This window comes from Antechinus flavipes, chromosome X, assembly GCF_016432865.1.
Source record: "Antechinus flavipes isolate AdamAnt ecotype Samford, QLD, Australia chromosome X, AdamAnt_v2, whole genome shotgun sequence".
Taxonomy (NCBI): Eukaryota; Metazoa; Chordata; class Mammalia; order Dasyuromorphia; family Dasyuridae; genus Antechinus; species Antechinus flavipes.
The window spans coordinates 54,580,683-54,607,487 of NC_067404.1; the positions used below are offsets into that span (position 1 = coordinate 54,580,683).

At 46.2% G+C, this 26,805-nt stretch overlaps 1 protein-coding gene across 1 annotated transcript in view; it reads left to right on the forward strand.

Annotated features, from left to right (window-relative positions):
* The first annotated feature begins 2,946 nt into the window (after window positions 1–2,946).
* Window positions 2,947–26,805, forward strand: part of KIAA1210 (KIAA1210 ortholog) — a 56,148-nt gene continuing 32,289 nt past the window's right edge. Inside the window, exons 1-3 of the mRNA XM_051968336.1 lie at window positions 2,947–3,470; window positions 23,151–23,461; window positions 24,879–25,038. Of these exons, the coding sequence (XP_051824296.1) occupies window positions 3,325–3,470; window positions 23,151–23,461; window positions 24,879–25,038 (617 nt within the window). The 5' untranslated portion in view covers window positions 2,947–3,324. The remainder of the gene's footprint in view (window positions 3,471–23,150; window positions 23,462–24,878; window positions 25,039–26,805) is intronic.

Here is a 26,805-nt window from a genome sequence, read left to right on the forward strand (position 1 = left end):
TCCCTCTGAAAGTTCTTTGAGATCCTCTACCGGGTGGCTCTGTACAACCCCTTATCTCATTCTCCTGTCTCCTTGAGATGTCGCTCCATATAGCTCGCCGTGACCATGCCGAGGTCACATGCAGCAAGTCCACGTAAAACTCTGACCTCTCTCATCCCCGACGTCCCCTCCTTCTCCTCTACACTCAGTTCTCATAACTCACTCGCTGGCTCCTAGTTGGGGAGGGAGGGTTAAGGTTATGTGGAGGAGCTAAGGCAGGGATGGGACAGACAAGTCCCACCGGCGGCTACTTTGCTTCCTCTGAAGGGCCGGAGTTCCTCCTTCCAAGGCTGGAGGTAGAAGCCGTTATATTTTGGCAAACACAGTTTCAACTGCATTATCTCCATCTATGTGTTGGGCCCGCTTGCCTCTTTAAACATGAAGCCATTATGGTTGGGGCTTCTATCTGGAGGCCTGATGGTGCAGTGGATAGAGCGCTAGTCCTGGAATCAGGAAAACCGGAGTCCAAATTATTTCAGTCAGTTAACCTCAGTTTCCTCATCTGTCAAATGGGGATCTGTTGTGAGGATCCCAGAAACGTTGTGAGGATCAGCTAAGATATTTGTAAAGCGCACACAGTAGGTGCGGAAAAAAAAATTCTAGCCAGGATTATTCTGCCCCTTTTTCCTTAGGGTCGGGATGTAAGCAGACTTGGTTTCTCCTCATTGCTCATTTCTCTGACCCACTGAGTGGGAAGAAAGTTTCGAGCTTATCTAGTCCACCTCCTTAGCTCACCAATGGGGCTCGAGGCCCGGGAAGGGAACCATGGTAACTGAGAATTAGTACCCAAACCAAAATTCCCTTTGTCTTTTGTTCTCCACCAAGGTTATACCCACCAAGCAAATTACTGCCTCGCTCACCCCCTCCGTTCCAGCCAAACTGATTGACTCATTGTTCTCTCTACCTGACCCTCCGCCTCCCATCTCCGCACCTCTGCACTGGCTGACCCCCCCCCCCCCTTCCTAGAATGCACTTCCCCCTCTCCCCAAAGCCCCAGCTCCCTTCAGATCTTAACTCAAAACGCTGCCTCCTACGCAAAGGATCTCTGCCCCACACCTTGCTGCTGTCCACCCTTGGCAAAATTACTTTGAATAGATGGATTTATCCGTGCCTGAGCTGGATTCCCTAGCCCTCCCCTCCCCTGCAGTCCAATGTAAACTTTATTTTTTTTGTGGGAGATAGATAGCCGTTTCCTGTTTGTCTTTGTATCTCCAGGCATCTAATAGATGCTTGCTGAATTGGGTGGTGAATTGAGCCACGTATTTGGGATCTAAAATGGATCGAGTTCCCTACAGACGCACCGACTGGATCTTCTCTCTCTTTCTCTGTCTCTTTTTAGCCTCAGGATTTCAGGGTTCCTATCTTGGCACTTCTCAGCTGCACGACCCTGGCCCTTTCTGAACTTCTGTTTCCTCCTCTGTACAGTGAAGTCTCTCACAGAGATGTGATGGAGATAGTTCTTGGCTTTTTTTTTTTTTTTTAAATCCCTGTTTTGAATTTTTTGGATAGCTTTTGTTTTCACTTCACTTTTACTTCCAGACTCCTTTCCCTGCCCCTCCCCTTGGAACAAAGATTAGAAATGAAAGAGAGGAAACAAGCAGTTAAGCAAAACTAATCAACACCCACCAACAGCATATAGCTGTCCACTAATAGTGTGTGTGTATACTTTTGGTTGTTGGTTATTGTGCACACACATAAACACACACACACACACATTATGTATAACAGTATATGTACAAGATTCCACATCCATACACCTCTGTAATTGTCCAGGTACATCCAAGTTTTTCCTTCCCTCTCCTCCTCCCCCTCTCCCCCCTCCCTTTTTTCCTTCGTCCTTTCCTTTCTTTTTCCCTTCCTTCCCTCCTTCCCTCCCTCCCTCCCTCTTTACCTCCTTTCCTTTCTTCTCTCCCTCCCTCCCTTCCTCCCTCCCTCTTCACTCAGTTTAGAGGATGTGGGTTCAAATTCTGCCTGTGTTTACTACCCATGGGAGCCTGGGCTTCGCTTCCCTTCCCTGGGGCCCAGTTTCCTCCTCTAGATGTTCTCTGGGGTTCCTCCGGGCCCCCATTTTAAGCTGAACTACAATTTCTGCAGGTCGTCCCCTCGATGAATGGACTCGTATTTTGCTCCCGGATCTCCGTACCTTCCCCGTCCCCCCCCCACTCCCCCCAGTGTTGAAATGCCCATTCCCCGGCGGTGGGACCTCTGGGTGTGGGAGCCCCTCGGGCCAAGCGCCTGGCAGTGAGCGGCCTCCCGGGCTCTGGACGTGTCGCTTACTCGCCCAGCCTAATAGCGAGTCGCTGCCCAGACAGCGTGGCCCACTCCCCAGCCCGCCCCCGGCCCCTCCACCACTGCCCAGCTCGGGCTTTTGGCCTGTCCCGGGTGGGAGGCGAAACCTCAGAGCCGCTTTGATGTGCGTCTCTCTTCTTATTAGGGCTGTGGCCCGGTCTTTCAAGGGCTCGTTAAGAGCCCGTAGTTTGCTTTGGGGAGTTTGTTTATGCCTTTGCCACCCTCGAGGAAAGTTCTGCCTAAACGGGAGTCGCCGCTCTTAGCGGCCCCGCAGCACTTCTTTGAAAAGCTTTTATTGCTATTTATTGTTTTTACATCTTCTGCTGGTCCTGCACGTTCTGAATCCGACCGAATAAGTGCTTGTGGGGCTTGGGCCGCTGCCAGTGCTCCCCCCCCCCCCTTATTTACTATAATCTTAGTTAAAACTTCTCCGGGGGAGGACGACCACGACTAGGGACTGTGACCTTGGACCAGGCGCCTCCACGCCCCCTTCTCCCCCCGCCCCCCTTCTTCTGCGCAGCCCTGGGGGAGGCCGGCCGGGGAGGACGGCCACGTGCCCCGTCGCCTGTGGGCTGAGGTGGCCTCGGGGAGGGGAGGGGAGGGAGGAGAGGGGAAGTGGAGAAAAGGAGGAGTGAACCGAGGTACTTCCCGACGGAGGGAACGGGCCGGCCCTTCCTCCTTTGGCAGCCGTCCAGGCGTGAGCGGGAGGCTTGGGCAGCGAGAGCCTTATCTGGCCCGGCTGACAGCAGCCTTTTTAGGCGCGAGCGCAGCTGCTGGGACAGCTCAGTTGGAGCAGGAGTCCGACGGGAGCGCAGAAGGAGGGAGAGGAGCGCCGGGCGCGCGGCTGCCTGTCCGTCCGTCCGTCCGTCCGGCTGGCTCGGCGCGCCCGCCCATATCCCGGCCTGCCTATCTAGCCCGCCCGCCCGTCCCGCGGCCGTTCTGCTCGTCAGTGTGAGCGCCCGTGTAGGTGACTCTCCGTGCGCGCCTGGGACTTTTATGTGTATGCGTGCGTGCGCACGGTGGCGCGCGCAGAGAGAGAGTGCACTTCCACAGAAGGCTAGCAGCTCGACCGTCCCGCGGGCCTTCCAGAAGAACCGGACCAGAACCATGAGCAATTCCTACAGGTGCTGGAAAAGCAAGAGGTGAGTAGCCCGGCTCGGGGCGCCTTCCGTGCCCCTCCTTAACCGGCCCCTCGGGGAGATCCCGGAGTGCCGGGGAGCCCGGTGCCGTCGTCACTCACATGCGCTTAGGCGTCCGCGCGTCGGTGGGAGCGGGATAGGGGGTCCCCGGAACTGAGGAAGACGGGCCTTCCACTTTCCTTCCATCCCGGCGTGAGCAACCCTTCCCTTGTCCCGCTGCCCTCGACGGGGAGGCGGTCACCCGTCTCGAGTCGGTGCTCTTGTCGGGCGCCAGTGCTCCGGGACGGGGAGAAGTCTCTAAAAGGGACCCGAAGGGGGAATCCCCTCGAGAAACACGTGTGCCCGGTGAGACTGAGCAACGAGGGAGATGGGGGGGGCACACGTTCCGAGGGGCTTTGGTTAAGAATTGCGTAGAGAACGAGCCGTCCCTTCAACCATCAACTCCTCAGACGTATCCCGATCGTCCACCCCGTGAGGAACAGTCTTCTGAGGGCCGTCCCCTGGTCGTTAGTCAAATGTTAAATTTTTGTCACGCGTGTCTGTTAGCGGCTCAGATGGCCGATGAGGAACGTGGCCGTGCACGTCAAGGGCAGGGATCTCAGAGGCCACCTAGTCCAGCCCATTCCTTTTACAGACGAGGAAACTGAGGCTCAGGGAGGGAGTATGACTTGCCTAAAGTCACTCAGGGGATCCTAAGAGCCTAGATCTAGAGCTGGAAAGGACCTATTTCTCCAAAGGAGAAAGGAGAAAACAAAATGCAGAGGTCCTGTGTGACCCTGAGTCACACAAGTAGGAGTTGGCAGAATTGGAACTCAGGACGTCTGCTTCCGATTCTAGTGCTCTTTCATGTCAATGTTAAAAAAAAAAAAACACCCCCCCCCAAAAAAAAAACCAAACTTCCTCGGGCCTCAGTTTCCTCATCTGCAAAAGGAGGAGATTGCTCCTTTTTTTCATTTTTTCTGGAAAGGTATTTTGTGTAAGGGCTTGTTTGGCTGTTTCATTGGGAAATGTCGGTTGTGTGCAAATTGAATCGATATATTGAAAAAAAATTAGCAAAATCCCTGGGGAACAAAAAGTAAAATGCGAAGTCCTTTCCAATTTTAGCCTTTTTTGTTCCAGTTCTATGATCCAAATGCAGTCACGGTGGCGTGGGAGGGGGGGGGGAGTAGGAGGAGGAAAGGGAGGAGCTTTGAGAGAGAAAACCACCCGAAGAAATTTCCTTGTAAGAGTTTGTTCACATCTGTATATAGTTCTTATTTTCTAGCTGTACAGGTGATGTAAATAGGGTTGAAGCAAAGCAGCTTTCTCCCTGGGTGAAAGAACCGCTGTGCAGGTAAGTCCCCGATCCTTTCCCGAGAGGGAGGCAGATAGCTCCCAAGTGGGGCTATCAGGGGGGCCCTCCTGTAGGAGGCGGCATCTACTCTGCTTTCCTGGGAGGATTTGGAGACGTGTTGGTGTGTCTGGACACACATGATTATTTTGTTTTCACTTGTGGAGTTAATACATCTCTCAACCTTCTTCTCAATTCTTTACAGGGGAGAATCCCTGTTCAAAACTGCTTCTAGTCATTCTGCAGTTGTCCATTGGTTAGAGCTGACCTGGGAAACCAGGAATCTTAGTGAAAGTTCCCTAGAAGCAGACATTGGGACTGAAGTACAGGTTTGAGTCTCAGCTCCTCTCTCTGTCTCTTTCTGTCTCTGTCTCTCTGTCTCTCTCTGTCTCTCTCTGTCTCTGTCTCTCTGTCTCTCTGTCTCTGTCTCTCTGTCTCTCTCTGTCTCTCTCTCTGTCTCTGTGTTTCTCTCTCTCTCTCTCTCTCTCTCTCTCTCTCTCTCTCTCTCTCTCTCTCTCTTTTTCTCTGTCTCTCTCTCTCTCTGTTTCTCTCTCTGGGTTTCTCTCTCTGTTTCTCTCTCTCTCTTTTTCTCTGTCTCTCTCTCTTTATCTCTCTCTCTCTCTGTTTCTTTGTCTCTGTTTCTCTCTCTGGGTTTCTCTCTCTGTTTCTCTCTCTCTTCTGTTTCTCTCTCTCTCTGTTTCTCTGTCTCTCTTTATCTCTCTCTATGTTTCTCTGTCTCTGTTTCTCTCTCTCTTCTGTTTATCTCTCTCTCAGTTTCTTTGTCTCTCTCTGTTTCTCTCTGTCTGTCTCTCTGTCTCGGTCTTTCTCTCTCTGTTTTTTTTCTCTCTGTTTCTCTCTCTGTTTTTTTTCTCTCTGTTTCTCTCTGTTTTTTTTTTCTCTCTGTTTCTCTCTCTCTCTCTCTCTCTCTCTTTCTCTCTTTCTCTCTCTCCTCCCTTTCTTGTCTCCTTCCCCCCTCTTTTTCTCTCTCTCTCCCTTTCTCCCTCCTTCCTCCCCTCTCTGTCTTTTCCTGTATCTCTGTCTCTCCCTTTCTCCCCCTTTTCCTCCTCCCCTTTCTGTTTCTCTCATTTTTCCTCTTTTTCTTTCCAATCCCCTTTCTCTCTCTCTCCCCTTCTATTTTTTTTCTCTCTAACCCTTCCTCCTCCTTTTCTGTTTCTATCTCTGATTCTCTTTCTCTCTCTCTTTCTGTGTTTCTCTCTCCCTCCCTGTTTCTCTCTATTTATTTCTCTTTGTTTCTCTCTTTCTGTTTCTCTCTCTCTCTGTTTCTATCTCTCTCTGTTTCTCTCTCTCTCTTTCTCTCTTCTGTTTCTCTCTCTCTCTCTGTTTATCTCTGTCTCTCTCTTCTGTTTCTCTCTCTCTCTCTGTTTATCTGTCTCTCTCTCCTGTTTCTCTCTCTCTCTGTTTCTGTCTCTGTTTATCTCTCTCTCTGTTTCTCTCTCTGGGTTTCTCTCTCTCTGTTTCTCTTTCTCTGTTTCTCTCTTCTGTTTCTCTCTCTCTCTGTTTCTCTGTCTCTCTCTGTTTCTCTGTCTCTGTTTCTCTTTCTCTTCTGTTTATCTCTCTCTGTTTCTGTTTCTCTCTCTCTCTCTCTCTCTCTCTCTCTCTTTCTCTCTCCCTCTCTCTCTTCCTGTCTCCTTCCCCCCTCTTTTTCTCTCTCCTTTTCTCCCTCCCTTTTCCCCTCTCTGTCTTTTCCTGTATCTCTGTCTCTGTCTCTCCCCCTTTTCCTCCCTCCCTCTTTCCCACCCTTTCTGGCTCTCTCTCCTTTCTCCTCTTTTTCTTTCCATTCCCCTTTTTCTCTCTCCCCTTCCCCTTTTCCCTCCTTTTCTGTTTGTCTCTCTATTTCCCTTCATCCCTCCCTCCCCCTCTCTTTCTTCTTTCTGTCTCTTTCCTTCCTCTCTTTCCCTCCCCTTCTCTTCCCTTCCTCTCTTTCCCTCCCCTTCTCTTCCCTCTTCTCTCCTCCTCCTCTGTCTGCCTCTGTCTTTCAGTATAATCTCCAATTTGCATTTTCCACGAAATTAGTTGACACTAATGAGCCATTATCATCCATAGGACACCCATTCTGAGTCATTTGTCCAATAGTTGTGACAGGTCTCTCTGAACTACTCCAAGTATACTCTCTTTCTTCTGCTCTCCCTCTCACCAAAGGGCACGCATGTTCCTTCCACCTGGGCCCTGGCCACAGACTAATTAGCACTGGCTGTTACTTGTTGTGTTTCTGTTCTAAACTAAGAGCCTCTCGATTCACTGTTAAAAGATCATGACATCAGAAAACATGGCCTCACTCCACGCTGACCGGTGAGTGCACAGATAGCCTTTTTTGAGGAGAGTACGGCCTTGGATTCACGTAGCTCCATGTAGTTCAAGGATTTGTGAGGTCGTGTAAAAACGTCACTTAATCTAAGAAGATTGTGCTCGAGTGTTAGTAACTTAGGTTTTGTACCAAAAGATTCGTTTAATTTGCACAACGTTTCCATTTGGCAGGTTGCACCGGCGTTACTATTACTATTTTAATTGAGGAGAAATCCCTGCACAGAGCAGCTGACTTGCCCAAGGTCATACCATTAATAAGTGGACTCTGCAAATGACACTTGTCCTTTAGAGGTTGGGGAGTATCAGCTTTATTTTACACACAGGAAGTGGTTAGATGCTGTAACTCCCCCCTGAAGCACGGAGTTGGCCTGCAGCAGGGCCAAAATTTGAAAGGAGATCAGAACTAGGGATGTGGGGAACTGATTTTTAGAGATATCAGGTTGGGCCCAAACCGGGAATTGTGGGAATTAGAAATCATCCGATTATTGATTGGCAGCTGGGAGGGACTTTAGAGGTCAGCTAAGAGAGGCAGAGGAATGATGGGTGGCTTGCCCAGGAGCCCACAACTAGAATCTGGGGCAGAAGGAGAACCCGGGTCTGTTTCTAAAGTCCAGTGTCCTATCTACTAACCGTGAATGTATCCTCATGAATCTGAGAACCGAAGCAACCCAAACTGCAACCCTGCTGTATTGAAGGGTGACCCGGGGCAGGTGAGTTAGTCTCTTCTATTGGCTTCTTTCCTTTTTAGTCCCTCCCATCCCACCCGGGGTATCTGCCTTTGTATCCCCCGCACATGTATCACAGTGCCCCTCTTTGAAAAACGATCTGTTCTGTGGTCCAGCCACCTAATGTTTGTCTACATTTTGGACGACTACATCAATAAACTGGTCTGTGGTGAGGTTTTGGGAGATGAGGTGACTTTTCCGAGCTCAGGGACCTTCAGGAGACACAAACTTAATTTATTTCACAGAGGGGGAGAGATATTTAAAGATGGAAGGTTCTACCCCTCCCCAGCATTAGGTAAGTGGCTGAGAAGCTGGGGAGCATGGCAGTGGGTATGGGCTTGCACTGGGCTTGGAATAAAAAGACTCATCTTCATGGATTCAAATCTGGCGTCAGACATTTAATATCTGGTTGATCCTGTGCAACTCACTTAATCCCGTTTGCCTCAGTTTCCTCATCTGAAAAATAAGGTGGAGAAGGAAATTACAAACCACTCCAGTACCTGTGGGTCCTTTCCCCTTTTTTATGGTCTCTTTGGGATACTGGCCCAATAGAGACACTGCTGGATCAAAGGGTATGCACAGTTTGAGAGCCTTTTGGACATAGATCCAGATTGCTCTCCAGAACGGTCAGATCAGTTCACAACTCCACCAACAGTGTATTAGTATCCTAGTATTCCCACATCCCCTATAACATCGATCATTATCTTTTCCTGTCATTTCAGCCAATCTGAGAGGCATGAAGTGGTCCCTCAGAGTTGTCTTCATTTGCATTTTTCTAATCAATAGTGATTTAAGCATTTTTTTCATATGACTAGAAATGGTTTTAATTTCTTCATCTGAAAATGGTCTGTTCATCTCCTTTGACCATTTCTCAATTGGAGAAAGACTTGGATTCTTGGAACTTTGAATCCATTCTCCATATATTTTAGAAATGAGATCTCTATCAGAGCCCTTGGGTGTAAAAATAATTTCCCCCAGCTTTCTGCTTCCCTTCTAATCTTGGCTCCATTGGCTTTGTTTTGTATAAACACTTTTTAATTTAATATAATCATTCATGATGTATTGCAGCGAATAGAATATAAAATGATTTTTTTGGCCTTTCATAATGTTCTCTAGTTCTTCTTTAGCCATAAATTCTTTTCTTTACAGAGCTGAGAGGTAAATTATCCCTTGTTTTTCTAATTTGCTTATAGTATCACCCTTCATGTTTAAATCATGAACTCATTTCAACATTATTTTGGTATGGGGTGTTAGGTGTTGGTTGAATGCCTAGTTTCTGCCGTACTAGTTTCCAATTTTCCCAGCAGATTTTGTCAAACAGTGAGTTCTTATCCCAGAACCTCCCGGGGTCTTTGGGTCTGACTGTCAAACGCTAAATTACTATAGTCATTGACTATCGGATCTTGTGAACCTGACCTATTCCACTGTTCCTAATCTGCACCAAATGGTTTTGATGACCTCTGCTTTATAATATAGTTTTAAGTCTAGTAGAGTTTGTATTTTTTTTGTTTGTTTTTTTGTTTGTTTTTTGTTTGTATTTTTCCCAGTGTCCCTTTAGAAAAATTATGGGTAACAGAGTAAATCCTCTTTCCTCCACCACCTTCCCCACCATCCTCCTTCCAGGACTCTTACAGACCTAGAGCTAGAAGGAACCTCAGAGGCCACTGAGTCCAATCCCTCTACCATTTTACAGATGAGGAAACTGAGATCTAGGGAGCTTACATAACTTATAAAAGGAGGTGCAAATGGTTGAGTATCAGAGCTAAAACTTAAATCGGAGTCCTGGGACTCAGCAGTTAGTGCTTTTTGCACTGTAAAACATGACTTCCCTTTTCTGCACTCCCCAAATGAACCCTTCTTTAGAACAAAGAAAAACAGCCAAACTCAACTAGTCAGCAGAGTGAACACATCTGGTCATGCGTGGAGCATTCTGCAGACTTGGGGCCCTATTTCTTGGGAGTGTTTCTTGGGGGGAGACTCTGTATCTGTGTTTTCAACAACGCAAAGTCCCCCTGAGTTATGGCCGCGGCCTAATTTGATCGAGAGCCGGCCTCCAAGTCCCGACTTGGGTACAAACCGATTTTATAACCCTCGATCAGTAACTGAATCACTGACTCATTGCCTTGTGCATCTCATTGAGACCCGAAGTCTTCGACTTTCAAATAAAACAACAACTTGGTGATTTCTTTTCGGTATAATCGGTTTCCTTTGTAATCCTCTGAATTTTATTTTATGCATTTAAGAACACGATTTGAGGAGGAGCCCTAGGCTTTCCCAGATGCTGTTCAAGGGATACCCGAAGGTTAAGAGCTCCTGCTTTAAGACTAAGTGGTAGAACAGCTGTTGATTTGTGTTGGGAGAAGGGGTTTCCTTGGCAGGAATCTCCCATATTCACTTGTGATTAATAGTCTGAGTCTCCCCCAAAGGAGTCGAGCTAAGATTTGTTAAACACCCACCGAATGCTAGCCTCTGCCCTAGGTGATGGGGACGTGGACGAAAAGCAAAGTCCCAGTGGGGCAGCTAGATAGTGCAGTGGTTAGAGCACCAGCCCTGGGAAGAGCTCCTGCTTCCAAATTATAGTTCTTGCTCAGACACAACTGTGGAATTAAGTGTATCTAATGCGTTCATTAGAGACCCCCCTGGCACTTCTCCTCCTCCCTTCCCCTTCCTAGTTCAGAAAAGAGGGGTTAGTGCAGATTCTTTGGCAGAGGGCCCAGCCTGAGTTATTTCGTTCTGCTAAGCTACACTCCTGACTCTGTGGCTCTGGTCTTGTTTCCATTTGTCAGTATGACCCCGGGAACTGCGGACAGTGGACAATCTCCTCCCCTTTATAGGTAGCTTTAGTCCTTAGCATAATATTTGGCACATAACGTTCAAGAAATTCTCTCCCTCTCTCTGTCTCTCTGTCTCTGTCTCTGTCTCTGTTTCTGGCTCTCTGTCTCTCTCCCTGTCTCTCTGTGTCTATGTGTCTCTGTCTGTCTGGGTCTCTCTGTCACGGTTTCTTTTTCTCTCTGTCTCTCTCTGTTTCTCTGTCTCGGTCTCTCTGTTTCTGACTTTATTAGTCTCTGTCTCTGTTTCTCTGTCATTGTCTCTTCTTTCTCTGTCTCTCTTCTCCCCATCTCTTCTCCTCCTCTCTTTCTGTCTCTGTCTCTTTCTCACATCTATAAGCTATCTATCCACGTATCTATACTTATACTTATGATCTATCTATCCATCTATTCTTCTATCTTTCTGTCTATATATCTATTTATCTATCTTTCTATCTATTTATCTATGTTTCTTTTTATCTCTATCTTTCTATTTGTCTTTCTTTCTTTCTATCTCTACTATCTATCTAACTTTCTCTCTCTTTCTATCTATCTATCTTTCTATTTATCTATCTATCTTTCTATCTTTCTTTCTATTTATCTATTTTTCTATTTATTTATCTTTCTGTCTATCTATCTATGTATCTCTCTTTCTATCTACCTATCTTTCTATCTGTCTATCTATCTTTCTTTCTTTCTTTCTATCTATTATTCTTTCTATTTGTCTATCTTTCTTTCTATCTATCTTTCTATCATCTATCTAACTTTCTCTCTCTCTCTTTCTATCTATCTATCTATCTATCTATCTATCTATTTATCTATCTTTCTTTCTATCTACCTATCTTTCTATCTGTCTGTCTATTTTTCTTTCTTTCTATTTGTCTATCTTTCCTTCTTTCTATGTTTCTTTCTTTCTATCTATTTATCTATCTTTCTATTTATCTATGTATCTTTCTATCTCTATCTTTCTTTCTATCTATTTATCTATCTTTCTATCTATCTATCTTTACTTCTATCTATTTATCTATTTTTCTTTCTATCTATCTATGTATCTATCTTTCTTTATCTATGTATCTATCTTTCTTTCTATTTATCTTTCTTTCTTTCTATCTTTATCTATTTTTCTTTCTACTTATCTTTCTTTCTATCTATTTATCTATCTTTCTATCTATCTATCTATCTATTTATCTATCTATCTTTCTTTCTATTTATCTATTTTTCTATTTATTTATCTTTCTGTCTATCTATCTTTCTTTCTTTCTTTTTTTCTTTCTATTATCTATCTTTCTATCTTTCTTTCTTTCTTTTCTTTCTTTCTTTCTTTCTTTCTTTCTTTCTTTCTTTCTTTCTTTCTTTCTTTTCATCTATCTATCATCTATCTATCTATCTAGACTATATCCTAATATATAGCGAGACTCCAGCCTAATCTCTTAATGCCCAAGGTCTTTTTTCTACCCTGTAAAATATGGAGATAACGTTAGCCCTCTACAAATACTGCACGTGCCAGCACCGATAGATGTATGATTGTGAGGCTTCCATTGTGAATTTATGCAGATGAAATCCAAATGACTAGTGATCTTGTCCTGGGATACTTTTCATAAATCCTGAAAAAGCAAAGATACTCTCTGGGAGCCATAGAAATTATGGGGGTCTCCTTGGAGTTTGGCCCCCCCGTACCCCTCTGGCTGGTCTGATAGCACCAGAATTCCTCCCTTCTGTTGAGTAGTGAGCTCTCTGCCAGGCTCTTAGAAGCAAGGATATTATAGGCTGCTAGGTCTAGGGTTGGGAGGGCCCTCAGAACAGCTGCCTCATTTTACAGAAGAGGAGACTGAGACCTGGGGAGATGAAAGGGATTGGCCAAAGGCACATGTGGATGTGATGCAGAGCTATAAGGGATTTCAGAAGCAGTGACTATGAATGGGGAAAGTGAGTGCAAAAGAGGTTAAATGACTTGCTCACAGTCTTTGAACTTGTTCCTCCTCGCCTCCTCCTTTTTCTTCTCTGCCATGTTGTTTCTATAAGTCTGATCATGCACCCTTAGCTGCTGATTTGGGACTCCTGTCTCTTATTCTTATTCCCCTGCATGTCCCTGAGCAAAGTTCTTTAATTTCCTTGGGCCTCGGTTTCCTCCTTTGTAAAATGGGGGAGATTGGATTCAATGGCTTCAGTGGCTGAGCCAAGTTCCTTAATTTCCTTGGGCCTCAGTTTCCTTTTTTGTAAAATGGGGGAGATTGGATTCAGTGGCTTCAGTGGCTGAGCTACGTTCCTTAATTTCCCTGGGCCTCAGTTTCTTCCTTTGTAAAATGGGGGAGATTGGATTCAGTGGCTTCTGAGCTTCTGAACTCCCTTCCTGCTCTAAATCTAGGCTTTAGTTCCTCCACACAAAGACTAGCCTGGCCTGTAAGATTTGGTTTTTATGAGCATGAGGCCCACCCTCCCAAGCTCTTAGTGTGAAAGGAATCACATCAGCCTTTTGCAAACCCCCCTCCATCACACCTCCCACCACCCTTAGTCCTTCACTGCCCGTAGCAAAGGACAACATCCCATATAACTGTCACCATATTTCTGGGCTGCTTAGGATGTGAGAGCCACAATTTTGGGCTCTGGACAGGCTGCTTGGCCTTCCATTGTCCCATATCCCAAATGGGTAGTACCTCAGGGAGGCCAAGTATGGGACGCTGACTTAGCACAAGCCCGCTACTAGTCTTAGGGAAAGAACTCGGCACATGTGCTCCAGACCAGAGACATCTGTACTTGGGTGATAATAGAAATACGCACTCTTCCCCTGTGCGAGACAAGCAGAACGTGTAACTAAGACAGAGTGATCGGGGCTTAGCACCAGGGTGCTGAAATTTACTTTTTTTTTTTTTTTTGCTGAGGCAGTTGTGGTTAAGTGACTTGCCCAGGGTCACACAGCTAGGAAGTGTAAGTGTCTGAGGCTGGATTTGAACTCAGATTCCCCTGATTCTAGGGCTGGGTGTTCTATTCATGGTGCCTACTAGCCACCCCAAGGGTGCTGAAATTTCGAGAATTCTAACAGCACTGCTCTGGCATGGGTTTTCTCCCATTTTATCCTGGCCACATATGTAAGTTCCTCTCTGCCAGTATCTACCCGCTCCAGTAGCCTTCATCCTCTCCCACCTCCTCATTTGGCAAAGGCTCCGGGAGGGGCAGTGACTTGCCCAGAGTGCCACATGTATTCAGTATCAGAAGCAGGATCTGAATGCTAGACTTTCTGATTCTGGGTCTGATCTATTTTATATTATGCTCCACTTCCTTGTTCACTAGGGTTGTTGTTCAGTAGAGAGTGTGCAGAGATAGCAGGGGAAGGGAAGAGGCGGGGGAGACTTAGGCCAAAGGAGCTCCCGATTTCCACCATAGGGACAATTACCGGCATATTTAATGATGCCCACATCCCCACGATGATTATCCCACAATTCCCAGGTGAGGGAGGAGGCCACAGTCTTGAGACAGATGAACTCGGGATACCACTTCACGTCCTTCCCTCCTTTCCTAAGCTCCAAATCTTGTTAGCCCTCTTTTATCCATGAGGGAATGGAGTTTTTGAGAGGACACTTGTTCACGGGGCGGGAGCGAATGGATGTCGTGGTGAAGAGTCCCTCTTCAAATACGTTAGCCTCTCTCTGCCCATCTCACATCTTGCCCAAGAAGATGGTCCCGGGCTAATGAGTCATTCTGGGATCTACTCCTCTCAGAGATTATCTGTTACCAGATGGAGGGACTGGCAGCCAATGGAGGGAGTGGGTAAGGGCAATGGACCTGGAATCAGGGAGACCCGAATTCAAATCGAAGCTCAGACACTTAGTAGCTGGGTGACTCTGAGCAAGTCACTCTTTGCCTCAGTTGCCCCATCTATAAAGTGGGGACAATAATACCTTACTTCCCAAGGCTGTGGTGAGACTCAACTGAGAGGTTACATTGCTATTCATATTTATTAAAATTTAATTTTAATAACCCCAAGAAAATGGGATTTAATTAATAAAAATTATTTAATTAATTTATTAATCAATAAATTTAATAATTAAATAACTAATTAATATTAATCATTTAGATGAGATTTAATTTCCTAATTAATGTTGATTCATTTATTATTAATAGTAACTCATGTGAATGCTTTGTAAACTTGGAAGGACTACATACATGGTTATTATTATCATCATCACTCTTGTAGATAAGCTCAAAGAGGGCATCAGCTTTTTGACAAGCTTAGAGATTGCTCCTAATTAATTTCCTAGGTGTTAGTGTTGAATCCCGGGCTATCTGGGCCGCGTCCGAAGTCCCAGAACCACATCTGTGACGGCTTTTGTCTCTTTCCCTCTGAATTCAGGGACGTACACGTAGCATGAGGTCAGTAAGTGAACTCGATGACTCCCGATACAGGCCACGGAGACCGGTGTCCAAATCGGTCTCTTCTTTTAAGCGGGAGGATCTGTCGGTCAGAGCACGGGGTTGGGAGGCAGGAGATCCAGGTTCGGGTCCCAGCCTCGTCAAGAACACATCGAGCCAATCGCTTCTCTCTTGTTCTCAGTCTTTCCATCTACAAAGTAGAAATAATTACCCCTGCCTTATCTATTTCCTAAGGATGCCATTGCTGGTGTACCGCACCGTTCAGTCGTGTCCAACTCTCCACGAGCCCATTTGGGATTTTCTTGGCAAAGGGACCGCCGTAGCTTGCCATTTCCTTCTCCGGCTCATTTGACAGATGAGGAAACTGAGGCAGACAGGATTAAGTGACCTGGCCGGGATCACACAGCTAGGAAGTATTTACAGTCAGGGAGATGAATCTTAGAGTGCCGGACTGGGAATCAGGAAGACTCATCTTCCTGAGTTAAAATGCTGCCACTTATGAGCTATGTGACCCTGTCATTAGGAGCAAGTCACTTTCCCCCATTTGCCTCAGTTTTCTCATCTGTCAAATGAGCCGGAGAAGGAAATGGCCAACCATCTCAGTGTCTCTGCCAAGAAAACCCCAAATGGGGGCGTGAAGTCAGACGTGACCGAACAACAACAGAGAAAACCTTTTGAAATCAAATGGTTCCTATAAGAACACACAACCTATCGAAGGGCGGGGGAAAGGGCATGGGATTTGGAGTCTGGTGTTTGGTTGACTTTGGGGTCCAGCTTGCTGGGGTTGCTTTTGGCTTCTGCTGCACGTGGCTTGTATATTCAGTTCCCTGCTGTCACTGAGGAGGAAGCGAGGGTGGGAGATGGGCCCGAACACAGAATGAACCCGGGAAGTTGAGGCTTGTTTTATTTTTTACTGACCCAAGCTTGTTCTCTTGCCATGTTTCCATCTCTTTCCTTCATGTGGCGTGCGGGAAGGGTTCAGGCGAATGGAGACCGCGCTAGTTGGCTCCCACTTAGCTCTGTCCGAGGACTAGAAATAGGTTGGGTCTCTCCATCTCTGGCCAGTGAGGCCCCCTGTGTGGTCGCTCTTGTGGGAACAATAAGACCTTTTGGCCTCCCTGGCATATCTTTGGCTCTGAAGAGACTCCTTTGGTTGCGAAGCATCTGGGCTTTGGCAAAAATAAGGTTCTTCTTCCTCTTGACAAGGTATGTGTGTGCTGAGCGGCTGGCGCAGGGAGTGATCCCAGGAGACTCCAAGAGCCGGCAGAGCCCCCCTCCTTCTCCAGGAAGGCTAAACTCTGATTAGGACACTCCGCTGGTGGCCCAGCTCTGGGGCAGGGATGTCGGAAGATCGGACGGGCCCGGTGTCTGGGTGTCCCGAGCAATACCCAGCCGGGCCAGGTCAGCGGGCCCTGCCCGGCGGCTAGACGGACTCTGTTGGCAAAGAATCCGAGACGAGTGCCTCTCACTACGGGGAATGGGGGAGCTTCTCCTTTCTTTGTCTGAGATAGGCACCTGGGCGACATTTTGCCAAGCTGACGGTAAGGCCAGAAGGAGGCAGTGGTGAGCAGTGGCTCAAGTTCAAGATCTCGGAGGACTCTCGGGCACCTCCTCTGGCCACAGGCTTGAGATAGATGAACTATGGACACCACTTCACGTCCCTCCCTCCTTTCCTAAGTGAGTTTGACTAGGGATTCTCGTGTTGTTTGTGGAATCTGAGAGGGGCTCTTTGAGAGAAGTGTAGATAGAAATCCATTCAATGAATTAATCATTTTTCCCCTGGGAGTATAGGTAGCACTATGTTACTAGCACTGAGTCAGCTCTGAGGTGACCCTATCAGTAGAAGTGATTTCTGAGATGGGGGAGAACCATTTCCAAGCCCGGAGATAGAGATGTGGCAATAAATGTTTAACAACCGGCTTTGACGGGAGAACTGTACACGAAACATACTTTTCGGTTTAATTTGCATCGTGAACATTTTCTCCATCCCTTTCGAAAGCCTCAACGAGCGACAAATTGGTATTTCTGTCATGTTTGCCAATTCCCAAGGTGTAAACGTTCCCACTGAACATTTAACAATCAGCTCTTCCATCGGAATTGCCATCGGCACACTCTTGCCCGGAGGAAAGGAGCGATGATATGTTGTCCGAGTCAAGTTATTTTTATTTATGTTTCTGATATCAAAGGTAACGAGGGGATTTGCCTTCAGAGTCTCAAAGCATCTGTTGGGGATGTCGTTTGAGTACCTTTGCGAATGACTGATGGTCTCTGGGAAGGCTCCCGGCTGAGGCTCCTCATGACTGTTCTTCCAAACCTAGGCCCTGGGGAATCTATTCCCCCATCACACCTTGGGTGGATTTAAGGGACCTGGCTCTGTCATAGAAGCTGCTTCTCGGTTGCTGGCTACTTTCCAACTTAAGTTTCCAAGAAGGTAGATTGCTGTCAGTCAATACTGTTATATCATTGAGTAGGGGTGTGGCAAAGCAGATAGAGGGATGGATTTGGAGTTAGGAAGACGGGGGTCCACGTCCCTCCCTGATAAGCGTCACTTAGAAGCTGTGTGACTGCAAACAAGTTATTTAATCTCTCTGAGACTCAGTTTTTGGGAAGCACGTGTTATTTCATCTTTTTGAGACAGTTTTTGAGAGGCATCATGGGAAGGTCAGGAGTCAGGAACAGCTGGGTTCATACTGCACACTTAAGACACTGGTTCACTATGGGATGTTCCTGGGCAAATGACTTAGCCTGTCTTTGACTCAGTTTCCTCATCCACAAAAGGAAGATAATAATGACCATCCAACTACTGAGACCATTTACGCAAAAGCTTTGGGGAAAAGTGAGAACCATAAAATGGCAGTGATCAGTTTTGTAATGAGTAGGTCAATTTTGACCCCAGAATTCCCTCCCCAGCTCCTCTCCCTCCTCTTTCTACCGAGAACTCCATTCCCTTGGACCTTCCAGGGATTTTTATTCCCTCCAACTTTTAAACATTTTTTCAAGTTGCGAGTTCCAAATTCTCTTCCCCTCTCCCCTCGCTGAGATAGCAGGCAATCAGATCTATGTTATCCACGTGCCATTAGGTAAAACATTTCCATATCAGTCATTTTGCTTAAAAATGCTTGAATAAAAGAAAAAAAATGAAAGAAAGGGGGAAAAATAGCATGTTTCCGCTTGTATTCAATCAATAGCAGTTCTTTCCCTGGAGGGGAATAATATGTTTCATCATTAATCCTTTGGGATTGTCTTGGATCGTTGTATTGCTGAGAATAGCTAAGTCATTCCCAGTAGTCCGTAGGATACGACGGCTGTTCCTGTGTAGAGTCTCCCGGTCCTATTCCCTATTCTATGCGTTAGTTCATGCAAGTCTTTGCAGGTTTTTCTGAAATCATCCTGCTTGTATTTTCTAACAGCACAAGAATATTCCATTAGTCCCCAGTTGACGGGAATCCCTTTGATTTCCAATTCTTAGCCACAACAAAAAGAGCTGCTATAAATATTTTTGTACATCTAGATCCTTTTCCCTTTTCTTTGATCTCTTTAGGATATAGACCTAGCCGGGGCATTGCTGGATCAAAGGGTTTGCACAGTTTTATAGCCTTTTGGATAGAATTCCAAATTGCCCGAGATGAGATCTCAAAAAAATCCAAGGGAATTAGGGGAGTCAGAGAGCGCCAACATGTGAAGGAAGGGAATGTTCAGGAAACAATAACAAAAACAATACACGTCTATAACACTTCAAGGTCTCTAGAAAGTTTTATATACGTTATCTCGTTTGGGTCTCACGATGACAATTTGAGATGGGCGCTACTATTATTTCCATTTTATGAATAAGGCTGCTAGGCCCAGAGAGAAGAAGTGATTTACCTCAGGTCACCCAGGTACTAAGTGTCTAAAGCAGGGTTTGAATCCAGGTCTCCCTGAGTCTGAGTTGAGCAGGCTTCAGAGAGGAGCTAACATTTTAACTGAGTCTTTAAGGAGGATGAAGATTCAGAGCAATGGAGAAAGGAAGAGGAAATATATTCTGGGCACGGGGTGCCGACGGTCGATGTGAACCCATAGAAGCTGGATGTGGGACACGGGATTTCGACTAGGGGTCTAAAGCAAAAAGGGCACAAAGAGAAGTCGTAGGGATGAAAGATTGGAAAGGAAGCCAGGTTGTTGGATGTCTTTGATGTCAGGCTGAGTTTATATTTTATGGAAGGGGCACTAGGGGATCATGGGAAGGTTTTTGAGTGGAGGTAGGCCTACTTCTAAATCATGATAAAGGGCTGCTTCCTAATTTGGCCCCAAAGCAGGAAGATCTGGGGTTAGGACCCTCCTCACCAGTCCTGATACAGGGAACTGCCACCTCTCCCTCCAGAGCCACAAGGCCCGGGCATGAATCCGGCCTCTGTTGTTTATCAGGGGGCCAGTCCCTTTGCCTCTCTGAACCTTGGTTTCATCATCTGGAAAATAGGAGGCAGCAGGCTGAAGTAGAAAGAAGGCTGGGTTTGAAGATTAAGGACCCGAGTTCTAATTTCAGGTCTACCACTTACTGAGCTAAGGTGGGTCATAATATCTCTTGGTCCTCAGTTTCCTCGTCCGTAAAAAGAGAGGTTGGACTAGATAGCTTCTGAGGTTCCCTCCCAGCTTTATATTTATGATCCTGTGTGTGATCTCAGACACTTCCTTTTGGGGGATTTCAGATTCCTTCTCTGCATAGTAGGGGTGGACTAGAAAATAATAATAATAATAATAATAATAATAATAATAATAATAATAATAATAATAATAAACACAGTAGTACTAGCTAGCATCTATCTGGCACTTACTTTAAGGTTTATAAAGCACTTGACATAGAATGTCCCATTTGATCCTCATAGCACTATTTCCCTTTTAGAGGAAGAACCAGGCTTCTGAGATCTCTGCCGGTAGCAATGATCCTGGCCAAGTCCTTTCCCATCTCTCTTGGTCTCAGTTTCCTTCTCTCTCAAATGAGGAAATTGAATCGGGCTTCCTCTCGGGTTCCTCCCAGTTTTTAGGGAATATGATTTAATTGTTCTCCCTGGTTACTTTACACAGCTGCTGCTTGGACCCACTGAAGCTTTGCAGCAGGACACCACGGCAGCCGTTATTGACCCCAAAGTGTGACAGATGTTGGGGGTTTTAGGCCAGTGGGGGAGATCTCTGGGACTGGGGGGGGGAGAAGGAGGACAGATGCCTGCTTTTGCCCCAGCATCGAGATAGGGGATGGACATTTCCTGTTGTTCTCTGACTCGGAGCTTACCGGGAAATTGCCCGCAAAATGGCTACTTGGGAGAGGCCCCCCGGGGGAAACCACTGGAGGCCTTTTTTGATCTCCACTTTGAAGGACCAGCAAGTCCAACAATAACTCTAGCTGGTAATGGCTGAAATGGGCATCCAGGTGGCCCATCCGGGCAAAGGGAGAGATGGCAGAGGAGATAGGAATGCCTGTTCTCCTTTGCCGGTCTCTGTGGGAGGTAGGGTGATGATCAAATCCCAGGCAGACTTCCGGCTGGCCACCGAGGAGGGACTTCCCCAGAGGGCAAAACTCAGCATTTGATCAGTACCCTTAGCTAGCCTCAGGACTAAAAGGGCAATCTCTGCTTAGTATCTTGGAAGCTCCAGGGACTCGTTTCCCCCTCTCCTCCCTCCCCTCTACCCCCCACCCCCCACTCTGGGGAGCTTTTCTGGTAGGTGGCCTGGGCTGTCTGGGCACAGGGGGATGACTGCGATAGTTAGCCTGCTTAGGCACGCAACACTGGAAGTCAACCCCCATGAGGGTCGTGCTACCACGTCTAGCACCTTAGAAGAAGGCTTGCCTCGGAGAACCCCCAATTATCCAGTACCATAGTTGCCATCCAGTGTCCAAATGTCCTTGCTTTTGCTCTTCTCCCTCCCCACTTTGAGATGGAGCCTGTGGGACTCAGTGAAAAACGGTTCTCCCCATCGCTTTAAGAGGATCGGGCCCAGGCCAGCTGCATCCCATTAGCAGGCCCCGTGCTGGGGGGTAGGGCCCCAGTGGAGCACGAGAGGTCCTGGAATCCTTGAACCTGAACCAGGCCGTTAGGAAAGCACTGCAGCCTCCGTCTCAAAAGATGGTCCCTTGTTTTTCTTCTTCTTCTTCCCGGCTTGGTCAGCTCCTAAGGCAGTCAGGAAAAAGGGGATACGTGGGATGATAAGCTGCTGGAGTAGCCCCAAAGAGACAGACTGAGGGAAGTAATAGTTCCCTGGTGCCTTGATAATGAAAGGGACTATCTGTACTGATTCAGACTTCCTGATACCCATTGGTACAGTACCTTTTGGAGGCCTTGGAACCCATGTGAAAGTTCTCCTGTTATTTTTTTGGGGGGGGGAGTTAAAGCCTCCATTTCCTGCTTGGCCTTTGGATAGACTGACCTTCCTACAGAGCAGGCCTGAAAAGGCAGTGATTCTCCCATTTCCTTCTTGGCGGCTCCTTTCTGTACCCCCAGAGGAGGGAGGATGATGTAGTATGTGTGGAGTCACGACCCAGGCTGCAATCCCAGCTCTGCCTGTGTGGCTTTGGGTAAGTTCTTTCCTTTTCTGGGCTTCAATTTCCCACTGTAAAATCAGGGGGTTGGATTAGGTGGCCTTGGAGGTCCCTTCCAGCTCTAGATCTGTGCTTCTGTGAAACAATGACCACTCTCCCTCCCGTTTGCCCACTCGACCATCCTCAGTCAAACGAACCGTCTGGGAGCAACGGACACGGCCCCACAGCTTTTAATAGAATATCAGAAACACATTCGAGGCAAAATCACAATTCATGCTAAAAATGTTGCAGTGGATCTGGACAGTTGTTCGGGAGCTCCACCGTTCTCAAGAGAGGACTTAGCTGTGGGCATCTCAGGCCGTCTCTCCTCAGGAACCCCACTGGATCTGGTCACCTAAGTAGCAAGATTCCCCAGTAGCCCAGCTTCCCAAGGGGGATCATCTCCCGTGGTACAAGGGCATGGTGACTACACAAGGAACTAGTGCATGACACTCATTGTATCATTATATACACACACATACGGGTCATCTTCCTTCCCTTAGAATAGAAGCAAACAATCGATGAGCCTGGGGCAGACAGCTGATGCCCCTGACTGGCCCCTGAGGCTATTGCTACTAGCTTCTCCCACCCACCACTATAATTAGGCGTGTTGAGTATACTATTTGTCCAACACTGTACCAGTCATTTTGGAGGAGATGAAAAAAATGAGTTTTATAGTCGGACCAAGGGTTTAAGAATACCATCTGGGATGAATGGCAAGAGGTGATGCGGGAGGGCTTGGAGTGTGGGGGGGTGGTGGTATATGTGAGAGACACTTTGGGGATAAAAACAATAAGACTTGATAACTGAGTTGATATCTGAAGGGGTGGAATCCACATGGAAGAGTCTGTAGATACACACACAAATGCATATGCACACTAATACATTGTCGGTGAAGCTGCCAACATTCTGGAAAGCACTTTGGAATTCTTTTGAAAGTGACTAAAATGTTCCTACCCTTTGACCCAGGGACCCCAGTGCCAGGCATATACCTCAAAGAGGTCAAAAGACAGGAACAAGATCTCTAAAGCACCAAACTTTATGGTGGCCCTTTTTGTTGTAGCAAAGAATGGATCACAAAGTAGATGCCCGTCAATCAAGAGACAGTTGATTGGGTTATATGGATCTTTCTCTGCCATAAGAGACAATGACCACAAAAAATCAGAGAAACATGGGAAGGCTATTTTGAGATGCTACACAGGGAAGGAAACACAGCCAAGGAGACCATATACTCAATGAGTACAACAATGTAAAAGGAAGGAACACACCCATGAAACTCCTAATGACCAAGCTTGGCTCGGAGAAGAGTTAGCAGGGTTTTTTTGGTTTTGTTTTGTTTTTTTTCCTAGAGAAGGTTTCGAGTTCTTTGGCATTATTTTTGAATAGTAACGATTGGTACCCTTTGCCCTCAGCGCCCCACCACAAAGCTAGGGAGGCTTCTGTGGTTTAGAATGGTGGGCTATATTTTCCTGATTAATCTTGTTAAAAAGAGTTCTTTCCAAGGAAAGGATTATTTCATTGTCCGTGAAGCAGTTTAGAAGTCACAGAATTACTCTTGGCTTTTTTCTACTCTTTTAGTGACTACGTTATGGCTCTGAAGTCAAGTGACATCTTCCAGAGTCTTAAGACGGAGGAAGTCTGTGAGTATCAAGAACCCTGCTTGAGCCTCGAGGCCCAAGGCACCTCCAAGACCCAAGAGGCCTATAAGGCCAAAGAAAGCCGCGAGGCCCGAAAAGCTCAAGAAGGCCGAAAGGCCAGACAGGCCTGTGAGATCCCTGAGCCCCGAGGATTCCATGATCCCCGTGAGCCTCAGGATGACAATGATGACCAATACAGCTATGAAATGTTTGATGGTGATGAAGCTGGTGAAGCCAGTGACAATTTTTCAGGTAAGGAGCCATTTTTTTTTTCCTTTTGAAACTGATTTCATGGAGACTTTGGGGTTAGTACCAACAGTATCCAAATTATAAACCAATTCCATTCCAAACTAGTGCGTGTTGGCCATTGTGCCGGAAAAGCTTCTTACCTACACAGACCCCTAAGGACATCTTATAGTCCCATCTGACCCTTTGGTCATCCTTTCTTTACTGCAGAGGGTCTCTCTGATTCCTTTTCTCCTGCTAAGGGTTAAAGGGCTCCTTCCTATGTTGGGTACCTCCTCCCCCTTGCCTTAGTTGTCTGTAGGGTGATGGCAAAGTTTTTTTGTACATAATGGGCTGAAGTAACATTTCTGTTTCAGAAGAAATTGGACATCTGTGAACTGGGGCTAAGAGAGGTCTCTGGGATAAAGGGTAAAGGAGCCTTTAGGAGGTATTATTCACCAAAGGAGCGAAAGGTTTGAGTTAGAATTTGGCTGTGATGCCAGATGGGAAGAGCATTGTGACTGGGGGAGAAGTAGAGATGGGAGAAAGAAGGCGTAGCCTTTAGTGTATACCCCTCCTTTCTTCCTCCTACCAGTCACGGCAAGACCCAATCTGATCTGGGTGGGGAATGTGTTGACCTGGAGTAAGCCATGGTCAAGTGGCAGAAGGGGAATGGAACAGAGACGGTCCTGTGGCTACCCAGCCAGCCTGGTAGGATAGCTAAGAAGCAGAGCTTCAGTTAAACATCAAGGATGTACGGGGTACTGAGGAGATCGAAACATAAGGAAGTGTTTTTGCCCTCAGGAGGCCTACATTCTAGGAGTAGCCAGTTTTTGCTGACAAATGCTTAACATTCAGAGGAGAGGGTTGTGGGTGAGGAACAAAGTTTGGGGAGAAGTGGGAGCTCTCTAATGTACATGGCCGCTAGTATAGCAGGTATGAGTTGGATCCATTTCTTTTTTAAGGTCTCTTCCTACTCAGAGTCTCTTTCCATTGGTGGTTTGCATGGAAAATGTTTTTCCCGCATGTACCTTCTTTATTTTTAGTTAGATTTTAATGCCGTCGGGCCCTAGGGTGAGACTAACCAAGCAGCAAAAATTTCAGAGTGGGTGGAGGGGAGGGGCATCGCAGAAAATTAAGCAGCTTGGCCAGATAGTACTAGCAGGACAAGGAAATCTCTTTGCTTGCTGTTTCAAACAGATAGCATCAATAATGGAAACTTAGTACATGAGGTACTAAGATGTGGAGAGAATAGAAGCATCTTAGAGTTCAAAGGCTAGGTATCAGGGCCTCCGCTTTTCCCAGAGAAACTCGGGCTCCATCATCCAATGATCAGGACAGGCCCCAAAGCTAGCAAACAGGGCATGGAAGCAGATGTCCCGTGTACATCCACCTAATCTCTGCTGGGATGGTGTTCTTCCCTTCTCTCATATTCCATTTCCAGGAAGGAAGAAATCCAAACTTCAGGCCTTCAAGGATTTCTTTACCAAAAAGAAGAAGATATTTACTAAGTCCCTGAGAAAGACTAACATGAAAATGAGCCAGTCCAGCAGTGAGAACTCCATCTCAGAGCTTGGGGTATTTCATCCATTAATTCAGCCAGGGTAAGTCAAGGGAAGACTAAATACCACGACCGAGTCTGCTTCCCTAAGGTGCAGAGGATGCTTTTACTCTTCTGGGGGTCTCCCATCAAGATCCCAATTTCAGGTACCTCCCTTCCCTGTTACTTGTGAATCATCTCAGCTGCTTAGCCCGGCCTGGTGTGGAGAAAACCAGACATAGATGACAGGTAGTGCTGCAAAGGGGTCCTTGACATGAACTCAAGTCAATCTGGTTTGTGACCAGGTCTCTGATACTGAGTTATTGGATGACCGTGAAGAAATCCTTTTAGTTTTCTCTCTTTAAAATAAGGATAACATCTCCCTGTCTACCAGTTTAGTAATCTTTTGAGCAAAGGAAATGGGGTTAGGTTGAACATGACCTGTGCTTTTGCTTTTGCTTTTTTACAAAGTATTTTAATTAGCTCAATGCTATTTTGTTATTTTTAAATTTTTACTAGTATTTCATCTTTCCAAATCTATGCAAAGATAGTTTTCAACATTCCCTTTTGCAAAATTTTGCGTTCCAGATTTTTCTCCCTCTTTCCTCCCTCCTTCCCCCTTCCCTGAGACAGCAAGCAACTTGATATAGATTAAATATGTTCAGTTCTTCTGCAATATATTTTCATATTCATCATGCTGTGTAAGAAAAATCAGATCAAAAAAGGGAAAAACACAAGAAAGGAGGAAAAAGTAAACAACAAACAACCAAAAAGGTAAAAATCCTCTGCTGTGATCCACATTCAGTCTCTGTAGTTCTCTCTCTGGATGTGGATGGCACTTTCCATCACAAGTGACCTGTATTTTGATGAAGCCATGCAGGGTCCTTGTGATTGCAGCTTCCTTTTCTATATGTTCACTGACAATCCCTTTAATAATCCATTCTAAAATTTCTTCAGGAATCAGTCAGGCTCAGTGGCCCAGGATTTTCAGACTTTTTATTCCCCTTTTCTTTTCTTTTCTTTTCTTTTCTTTTCTTTTCTTTTCTTTTCTTTTCTTTTCTTTTCTTTTCTTTTCTTTTCTTTTCTTTTCTTTTCTTTTTTTAAAAATTATTCTAGCTTTTTATTTACAGGTTATATGCATGGGTGATTTTTCAGCATTGACAATTGCCAAACCTTTTGTTCCAGTTTTTCCCCTCCTTCCCCCCACCCCTTCCCCCCGCAATGGCAGATTGACCAATACATGTTAAGTATGTTAAAGTATAAATTAAATACATTTATTCCCCTTTTCACAAAATCAGGACATTTTCCACTTTCTGGTTCCATAGTCCTAGCAGAGAAAATGTGTGTGGTGTGTGTGTGTGTATGTGTGTGTGTGTGTGTGTGTGTGTGTGTGTGTAAACAGGGGGAAAATATCTTCCCTTTCTTCTCCAACAACCAGATGCTGAGAAGAAGTGCCTTTTGGCTTGACTCACTTTACCAAACTTTAGAAAGATCAAATGGTGACTACAGGGAGATGGAAACCAGAACCCTTGGCTTAGGATTTGGTACCAGAGCAACAACATCAGGTCATTGAGAAACCTTTTCCCCAAAAGAAAGGATCAGACATAGAGCTGGAAGGGAGCTCAGAAGCCATCTTCTAATCTAGCCCCATCTTTTTATGTAGAAAGAAACTGAGGCTCAAAGGGGAAATGGCTTGCCCATGGTCCCTCCTAAGATCATTGAGATGTGCATTTTCAGCAATGGTTACTACAGGAATTTTTTCAGTCAGCTGCATATGTTACAAAGGCTTTGTTTTGTCTTTTTTTCTAGTTGTAGTGGGTGAGAGGGAGAA